The sequence below is a fragment of the Hemiscyllium ocellatum genome, chromosome 30 (assembly GCF_020745735.1).
Source record: "Hemiscyllium ocellatum isolate sHemOce1 chromosome 30, sHemOce1.pat.X.cur, whole genome shotgun sequence".
NCBI lineage: Eukaryota > Metazoa > Chordata > Chondrichthyes > Orectolobiformes > Hemiscylliidae > Hemiscyllium > Hemiscyllium ocellatum.
This window is the reverse complement of record NC_083430.1, coordinates 38,482,072-38,492,007: the sequence shown is the minus strand read 5'-3', so window position 1 is coordinate 38,492,007 and position 9,936 is coordinate 38,482,072. Positions and strand designations below refer to the sequence as shown.

The following is a 9,936-nucleotide window of genomic DNA, read 5'->3' as shown; positions in this document are numbered from 1 at the left end:
CACGTCAGTAATTTTCTCAGTTCCATGGGCTTCTACCTTAGTTAACAGTCTCATTTGTGGGACTATATCAAATGCTTTGTGGAAGTCCATATAAACAACATCCATAGACATTCCCCTGTGCACTACTACAGTCACTTCTTCAAACATTTCAATGAGGTTTGTCAGGTATACCTACCTATTATGAAACCATGCTAACTCTTCCTGGTTAACTGAAGCATTTCAACGCATTAAGTTATCCAGTATTTGATTGCAGACTCCCAACAATTTCACCTTGCTATGCCATTTTCCTCTGAACAACTCTGGTCCTTGTCACCTTATTCACTACTTCCAAATACTCAGTGAAAGCCATTTCTTTCTTCAACAACTGCCATATATGTTTGCCTGATGTCCATTTTCCCAAATTACATAAATTAATGCATCTCCAAGATCACTGCAAACTCAGATATTCAACCCTGCTATCACCAAGAGACAGTTTGTGAGCATTGTGTACCACCTCCAAAATGTACTGCAGCAATTTTTCAAGGCTGTTTTGTCAACGTCTTCCAGACCTGCGACCTCAACCACCTAAAAAATACAAGAGATCCACAAGAACACCAGGACCTGCAGGCTCCCTCCCCACTTGCACACCATCATAACTTCGGAATTATATTGCTGTAATTCCAGTCTAACCAGGGCAAAATCACTCTAATAGCACTTTGAATGTGCCTTCACCACTAGGCTGTAGCGGTTCAAGAAACTGGCTTACCACCACCTTCTGTGACAACTAAGAATTATAACAAATAATGCCTATATCTCATGAACGACTAAAGACAATGCTGTGAAGCTTCCATCTGCCAGTGGAAATTTTGAAAATTATGTTCTGTATTTGATCCTCTTATCAACCTCTTAAACTTAATATTTATATATGTTGTTTCCCCTTGTACAGATTTTCTCTAGTTTTGCTACCATTTCCCAATATGTGAATTTTACTCCATCATCTTTTGTAGAACATATCAAGGTATCAATGGTGGTTGAACTAATCACTTCAAAGACTTCTTTTACTGATGTGCAACAACTATATAGATGAGTGTTTTGATAATTATGTTCCATGTGCATATTCGCTGCATAGATTTTATTTCAGCAAAAATGACTCTTAAGTGATAGTCATTACCATCATATATCATGTTAGTTGGGCTCTGTGGCACAATGGCAGTGTTCCCACCTCTGAGCCAGGAGATCTACATGCTCCAGCGGTGTGTTATAACATCTCTGAACAGGTTAGTTAGAAAATGTACCACATGTTAATTGCTACTGTGCTTCAGACAATAGCCAAGAACCACAGGACAAATTTATGGGTATGTCAGGAATTCATTCTTCTAATCATTAAAAGCTGTTTTCAAGTACCTGAGTATACAATGTGCTTGTGCATCACACGAATAAAAACCCACAAGTTAGTTTGACAGGTAGGAAATGAAATGACAAAATGCTTCTCGCAAAGCACTGAGATAAAGTGGTTTAAAGGTACACCAAGAAGCTGGAAAAGGAGGAATCTTGTCAATATAACCATGTTTTGGAATGAAATATTGCTAGACAATTCTGTTTTTTCCTCCCATCTCTGGGAGTTGATTTTAAAGATTTATTTATTGGGTGCCTTGAGTTGTTTTTCCTATTATTTATGTTGTAAATCATGGTAAGTTCTTCTAAGTTTTGCAAGTCCATGTAACGGCACTGCACAAGTTACTTTCAGGATTATTTTTCTTTAAAGTTTTCAAGTTTAATTCAGCTGGTATGATTTGATGGCATTTTTGGTTTATTAGAGCCTTGCTTATTCTGTAACTACACAGCCTATGTCTCAGGGGCTCTTACAACACAGAAAATCTGGGTTCATGTTTCACCTGCTCCAACGTGTGCCATAACACGTCTGAAAAGACTTATAATAAAATACCTATCCCAACTCTTATCAAGTCTGATACATACCACAAAACAGATAATCATACTGTTAATTTATTTTTGTGAGATCTTGCTGAACACAAACTGTCTGCCTCTTATGCCTGTGTAAGTAATTTTTGTGAAGCATTTAGAGGTGATTAAGATATAAATTTTTAACATGAACAAAACCTCACCCTCAGCATCTTAGGTACACTAATTACAGACACATTGCAATCTGTGATTTGTTTTATTATTGTGCTTAAATTTTCTTCAACCACTTCCACAGACTATTGTTGGCAGCCTGTCAATCTACTAAACTTAATCTGCACAAATATTCTGATCTTTTATTCTTTAAGAAACTAATTTGAGACTATATGTTAAAATTCCCTGCAACCTTGCTGGTGGCACATTTATATTTCCCCCTCTTGGGACAAGACTTCTACAGTTGACCTGCCTCATTGACCTGTTTTGTTGCTATAAACTCCATGTAGTAGAAGAAAAATTGCAAATCATACAATCCTCATGCCAGTGCACCAGATTTGTGTTAATGAAGGAAATGTCATATAACAGAATAACAGACAGTGATCTTTCTAGTTAGTGTAATGAGGTCAGCCAGGTGGATCTCATAGCATATGAGTTTCCTGATTAGACCAGATTAACACCCCCAATCTGGGAGCCCTGACTGACAGATAAAAAGAAGAGGGTCAGTCATTCTGACAGTCTGAGAGCAAGCTCTGAGGGAGCTGAACTAGTGTCAAAGACTTTCCATGTATAAACAAAGAGGGGGCTTGTTGGCAAGATACGGCTTCTGTTATTTCTGTTGTTATTTCAATCTTATTGACTGACAATATCCTGACAGGCCAAGCCTACTCCTGGACCCTGTTTCCTATGATCCTTATTTCTATGTTTATATTAAATAGATGCTGCAAACAGTGGCTATTATTCTTTAATATTGTACTTTACCATTTAGATTTTTAGAAATTAAGTCTGGGTGCTTAGGAAACCAGGTGACTTTAAGTTTACAGTTTCCAATAATCTTTACCACTGAAGGGTTTTCTTGCCTACTTCTACTCTGGTTGTAGATTATTGATTAGAAATTGATTGTCATGAAATCGGAATTTCCTTATTACACCATGTGAATGGTAGAAAAATCAGCTGAGCTTTTGTCTATCTTTGCCCAACAAATCCTACAGTCCTATTTCCATTTGTTTGTGGTCTGGTATCTGATTATCCTTATCACTAAATGATATACATAGTCAACAGTGTGCATTAATCGCTGCAAATGGTGATGCTGAACAATATCTTGTTCTGTGCAGGAGAACTCCAACATATACAAGAGTGATGATACCATTATGGAGTTCTGGATTAAAATGTGTCATGCTTTGCAAGAAATTTGTAAAATAAAGTAAAATCTACATTAAAATATAATTTCAATTTGGTGCCATGATTTCTCCAAATGCTTACTTACAAATTGCAGTTTGGTACCTTTGAGCAAAATTAGCTCCCACATTTCTGGTGTTGAATTATCTTGCTATCTCTCTGCAGCATTATTGAATTTCTGTTTATGTATCAGTTTAATGAAATTAATGATGCTTTGCTATCTAAGTAGAAGCTTGTGCTTCAAAATGTGCTGTACTATTTGGCATCTTTCTCAACTCACTGTTTAACATGTTTTTTTTGGAAAATAGTATGATTTGAGATATAATTCTTCAGATGAGGCATGAAGCTGCAGCCCCCTGATTATTGAGATACGCATTGAGGGTCTTACTGCACTACTCAGATACTGATCAGATTTTCTGGTCGCCTGGTCAATATCGCACATTCAGACATAGCACAAAACAGATTCTTTCATGATTAAAATCATAACTGTTAGATCTTGGTAAGAACAAACTGCCTGCCTCTTTTGCTCACATAAGTGTAATTTGAGCAAATTGTTGCAGATGATTAAAATGTAAATTTTTTTGAAAATCATTTCAGTTTTCAAAGGCACCTGATGATGGCTCTGTTTCTTTCAGGCATGTAATTTAATAGCTGTAAAATGCGTTGTGCATCTGCAGATTCATGTGTGGGTGTATTAACAAGGCAGATAAATTCCTAAATTGTGGAACCAACATTTGTATTTTAATCTGCTTTTGGTAAAAGCTGCTATTTAAATTACTCTGAATTTCCAACCCCACTAATAACTACATGACAAAGGTAGATGGCAAACTATTATATCTTTCAGCTGGAATACTAAGAGGTGCTTTCATTAAGGAGATGTTTCAATGTTTTCTGTGAATTGTTATTCATGGTTGGTTATGAGATAATGACTGGAGGCAGTTTAACTAGACTTACTAGCTAATAGCATACAAAGTCTAAGTTAAAGAAGAATAACAAAATACAATGATCTCATTCTTGAGGCAATGGTTTGCCATATAGATTTTAATTAAAGCCACGGCCCTATTCACATCAATAAACATCATCCTAGCCAAAGAAACACTGATCCCCTGCTAGATGAAGAGCTTATGTCTGAAATGTCGATTCTCCTGCTCCTCAGATGCTGCCTGATGAAGCACTGATGGTGTAGCCCGCTTTCTATTTATGTGTTTGAGTTTCCTTGGGTTGGTGATGTCATTTCCTATGGTGATGTCATTTCCTGTTCTTTTTCTCAGGGGTGTTAAGTGGAATCCAAGTCAATGTGTTCGTTGATAGAGTTCTGGTTAGAATGCTCATACGTGTCTCTGTTTGGCTTGTCCCAGGATGGATGTGTTGCTCCACTCGAAGTGGTGTCATTTCTCATCCATATGTAAGGATACTAGTGAGAGTGGGTCATGTCTTTCTGTGGCTAGTTAATGTTCATGTATCCTGGTGGCTAGTTTTCTACCTGTTTGTTTAATGTAGACAAAGGCTAAATAAAGACATGCACAGAATTCCTAGAGGCCTGGCATTCAAACTGGAACTCCACTAACAAACATTTCAATTTGGACCCCATTTACAGCCTCTCAGAAAAAGAATAGGAAGTGATATCACCCACCACAACAGACTAAGACATATAAGCAGCAAGCGGAACAGAACACCAGTGCTCCACCAGAGGCTTACTGATTATGTTACCTAACATGGTGATGAAACGTCTGAGAAGAAATCTACCAGCTCAGCGAGGAAACATACATCATAATTAAATTTACCACAAACTGACCGACTCCCACAGCTACCTAGATTACACCTCCTCCCACCCTGCCCCCTGTAAAAATGCCATCCCATATTCCCAATTTTTTCGCCTCCGCCGCATCTGCTCCCAGGAGGACCTATTCCACTACCGAACAAATGGCCTCCTTCTTCAAGAACCGCAATTTCCCTTCCGAAGTGGTCGACGATGCTCTCCACCGCATCTCTTCCACTTCCCGCTCCTCCGCCCTTGAACCCCACCCCTCCAATCGCCACCAGGACAGAACCCCACTGGTCCTCACCTTCCACCCCACCAACCTCCAGACACATTGTATCATCCTCCGTCATTTCTGCCACCTCCAAACAGACCCCACCACCAGGGATTTATTTCCCTCCCCACCCCTATCAGTGTTCCAGAGAGACCACTCCTTCTGTGACTCCCTCATCAGGTCCACACCCCTCACCAACCCAACCTCCACTCCTGGCACCTTCCCCTGCAACCGCAAGAAGTGCAAAACTTGCACCCACACCTCCCCCCTCACCTCCCTCCAAGGCCCCAATGGATCCTTCCATATTCATCGCAAATTCACCTGCACCTCCACATACATCAAATACGTATCCGTTGCATCCGATGTGGTCTCCTCTACATTGGGGAGACACGCTGCCTACTTGCGGAACATTTCAGGGAACACCTCTGGGACACCCACACCAACCAACCCAACCGTCTCATGGCTGAACACTTTAACTCCCCCTCCCACTCCGCCAAGGACATGCAGGTCCTTGGCCGCCTCCATCGCCAGACCCTGACCACACGACGCCTGGAGGAAGAGCACCTCATCTTCCTCCTAGGAACCCTCCAACCACATGGGATGAATGTAGATTTCTCCAGCTTCCTCATTTCCCCTCCCTCCCAGCTTATCTCAGTCCCAACCCCCGGATTCAGCACCGCCCTCTTGACCTGCAATCTTCTTCCTGACCTATCCGCCTCCACCCCCTCTCCGGCCTAATACCCTCACCCTCATCTCCTTCCACCTATCGTATTCCCAGCACCCCTCCCCCAAATTCTCTCTCCCTTACACTTTATCTCAGTCTGCTTGGCACACCAGCCTCATTCCTGAAGAAGGGCTTATGCCCGAAACGCTGATTCTCCTGCTCCTCGGATGCTGCCTGGCCTGCTGTGTTTTTCCAGCACACATTTTTCAATCCTAATTAAAGTCACTGTTAACATAATCAAAAACAGAAGTTGCTGGAAAAGCTCAGTAGGTCTGGCAGCATCTGTGAAGAGAAATCAGAGTTAATGTTTAGGGTCCGGTGGCCCTTCCACAGAACAATTCTGGGGAAGGGCCACCGGACACGAAACGTTGACTCCGATTTCTCTTCATAGTTGTTGCCAGACCCGCTAGCCTCTCCAGCAGCTTCTATTTTAGTTTCTGATTTACAGCATCTGCAGTTTTTTTTTCAGTTTTCACCGTTTAACATAATTGACTTATATTTTTAACAGATGATAAGAATAAAAAGCTGTCTCCTAACTAAAATGCAGTTCCATTCAATCTATTCACACTGGTTTTATGTTCCAATTTTGAATAGAGGTGGATAAACTGAAAGCACAGCAAACATTTTGATCTTATGTTCTTGAAATTACGATCCTGAATTTTGGAGTAAGTTACTAATAATGCTTCCCTCTCAAATCAATATTTAGGGCTTTTAGGAAACTGCCAGGATTAATTGTGGCTGACTGTTCTTTCATACAAAGTGAACATACAAAGTGCAATACCGGACTATTAACAGAATGTATCTTTCTCTTTGGCTATCTTGGATCAGATATACTCCTTTTGCTAATGGTCCCGATGACACGCCAAGTGAGATTCTGGCTAGGATTGGGAGCGGACACTATACTCTCCAGGGTGGAAATTGGGACAAGGCCTCTTCTGCTGCAAAGGTCAGTTTGAAAGGTTAATCTATTCACAGATGCTGCCAAATGTTCTGATCTTCAGTACTGTTAAGAAGTTGAGGTGCAGGTTTCTCAGCTATCTGGATCTTCAGCTGGGAATGGCAGGTTGGGGAAGGAAATCTGACAATGGAAGAGAAATACAATTTGAAGATGAATCACACTGCAATGACATTTAGTGTTAGTGTGTTGATAATTTGATGTTATGATTCAAATCCTATCACACTCCTCTGACCCTGTGGATAGATGTCAACCCTTTCCTTAGGATAAAGGACTGCAACAAATTACCAAATGTTACAATTACATTTAAATGTAAACAATAGAATAATTATTATGGGAATGGTTTGGTGTGTGACCATGCTCAGTACCTAAATCTGATCCAGAAAAATCTATCCTTACTGAGAGCTGATGCACAGTCCTGTCTTGAAATAATTTGAGGGAATTTCTAGTGGGCATAAAACTGCTAATATTTAATTGTGAATTAACAGGAAATGGAGAGACCAAAAAAGGTGAATGTGAGAAATAGAGCCCAGAAATAGATGCAGGGTGTTGAGGACAATTACTTATACAGCTTCCAAGGACTTTACTTTTTTGGGGGCAGAGGCATCTTGCCTGTGTTGCTTGCAGTGAATGATGAACTTCATTCTTAATGTTCAAGCCACTTTTAAATTAGTATCTCAAAACAGAACTTGTTATTCTCCTAAGAGATGGTTGTTTTCTTAGTTGCATGTTGGATCCTCTGGGGCACTATGATCAAACAATTGATCATGATGTACAGTGTGAAAGCACCAGAACCCATGTCATAAGTTATGGTTTCATTTTTACATTCTACCTTCTCCCTCTGATCATACTTACAAACTGGAAAATTAGTTGCAACCTCGGTGGACAATATTATTGCATGCCCAGTTGCAACAATCTATGTGAGTGGGATTGGAGATCTTGCTTTTCCAATTGGTCTGATGAAGAGGTCTGGCTTCTACTATGTCCCCCTGAAATTACCAGTGGGTAATCAAGAACAGAAGTACATGTATAACAAATCTAGCACGAAGCACAAAAGCAAGATGATAGCTTTGACCTTGTAAATAAGCATTAGGTATGTGTTTTACAGCATGGTAAAGTTTCATTGTAGAATTGTTCTGTTAAAAAATAATAATTAAATTATCTCCTGCAACTGCTGTTACTCCTGCTCCTGGACTTTAACCTTATTGGTTCCCAAGACCTACCCTCCTCTTCCTATTTTTTTTTAATTCATTCATGTGTTTGAGCCAGGTATGATTCCAACCACAGAGTTTTACCCCTGATTCCCAACAACTCCAGTGTTGCTAGTGTTTCTCATGCGGTCTTCAAAAACAGCCTTGATCTCAAGGGCAGTCATTCTCTTACTACACCTCTAGAATTCATTTTTTTTACCCTTCTTTGAATTAAAGCTGGAATGAGGTTGGAACTGAGTTACTCTGGCAGAGCCCAAAGGGAGCATTAGTGAGCAAGGTATTGCTAAACAATTGCTGCTTAATAGCATTATTGACAATACTTTTTATAGCTTTATTGATAATGTAGAGTCGACTGATAGGGCTGTAAATGGCTAGGTTGGAGTTGATTAGCTACAACACTGGCATCTACAAGGCGTATACTGTATAGAAAAGCAGACAAGAACAGGTTGGCTAGGACTGTGGCAAATTCTTGAGCATACATCGTCAATCCTATTAAAATCTGATTGAAGATTTGTAGCTCGGGTATCCGTTGTTGTGGTTCTGCTCGCCGAGCTGGAAGTTTTTACTGCAAACGTTTCGTTCCCTGGCTAGGGAACATCATCAGTGCTGTTGGAGCCTCGTGTGAAGCGCTGCTTTGATGTTTCTTCCGGTGTTTATAGTGGTTTGTTCTTGCCGCTTCCGGGTGTCAGTTTCAGCTGCAGTGATTTGTATGTGGGGTCCAGGTCGGTGTGTCTGTTGATGGATGTTCTTGCCGTTTCCGGGTGTCAGTTTCAGCTGTAGTGGTTTGTATATGGTGTCCAGGTCAATGTGTCTGTTGATGGAGTTTGGGGATGAATGCCATGCTTCTAGGAATTCTCTGGCTGTTCTCTGTCTGGCTTGTCCTATGATAGTGGTGTTTTCCCAGTCAAATTCATGTTGCTGGTTGTCTGAGTGTATGGCTACTAGGGATAGCTGGTCGTGTCGTTTTGTGGCTAGCTGAAGTTCATGGATGCGGATTGTTAGCTGTCTTCGTGTTTGTCCTAAATAGTGTTTTGTGCAGTCCTTGCATGGTATTTTGTAAACTACGTTAGTTTGGCTCATGCTGGGTATTGGGTCCTTTGTTCTAGTGAGTTGTTGTCTGAGCGTGGATGTTGGCTTGTGTGCTTTTATGAGTCCTAAGGGTCGCAGTAGTCTGGCTGTCAGTTCTGAGACGCTCCTGACGTATGGTAGAGTGGCTAGTCCTTTTGGTTGTGGCATGTCCTCGTTCCTCGGTCTATCTCTTAGGCATCTGGTGATAAAGTTGCGTGGGTATCCGTTTTTGGCGAATACCTTGTATAGATGTTCCTCTTCCTCTTTTCGCAGTTCTGGTGTACTGCAGTGTGTTGTGGCCCTTTTGAATAGTGTCCTGATGCAGCTTCGTTTGTGTGTGTTGGGGTGGTTACTTTCACAGTTTAAGACTTGGTCTGTGTGTGTTGGTTTCCTGTGTACCCTTGTGGTGAATTCTCCGTTGGGTGTTCTCTCTACTAACACGTCTAGGAATGGGAGTTGGCTATCCTTTTCCTCTTCTCGTGTGAATCGGATTCCTGTGAGTGTGTCGTTGATGATTAGGTGTGTTTTTTCTATATCTGTGTTTTTGATGATTACAAAGGTGTCATCAACATATCTGATCCAGAGTTTGGGTTGAATTTGTGGTATGGCTGTATGTTCCAACCTTTGCATAACTGCCTCTGCTATGAGTCCCGAGAT

At 40.8% G+C, this 9,936-nt stretch overlaps 1 protein-coding gene across 3 annotated transcripts in view; it reads left to right on the top strand.

Moving 5' to 3' along the window:
- Positions 1-9,936, top strand: part of rps6ka1 (ribosomal protein S6 kinase a, polypeptide 1) — a 234,132-nt gene that overhangs the window by 197,176 nt on the left and 27,020 nt on the right. For all 3 annotated transcript variants that reach the window (XM_060847548.1, XM_060847547.1, XM_060847549.1), the window contains one exon: positions 6,874-6,991. In XM_060847548.1, the coding sequence (XP_060703531.1) occupies positions 6,874-6,991 (118 nt within the window). The remainder of the gene's footprint in view (positions 1-6,873; positions 6,992-9,936) is intronic.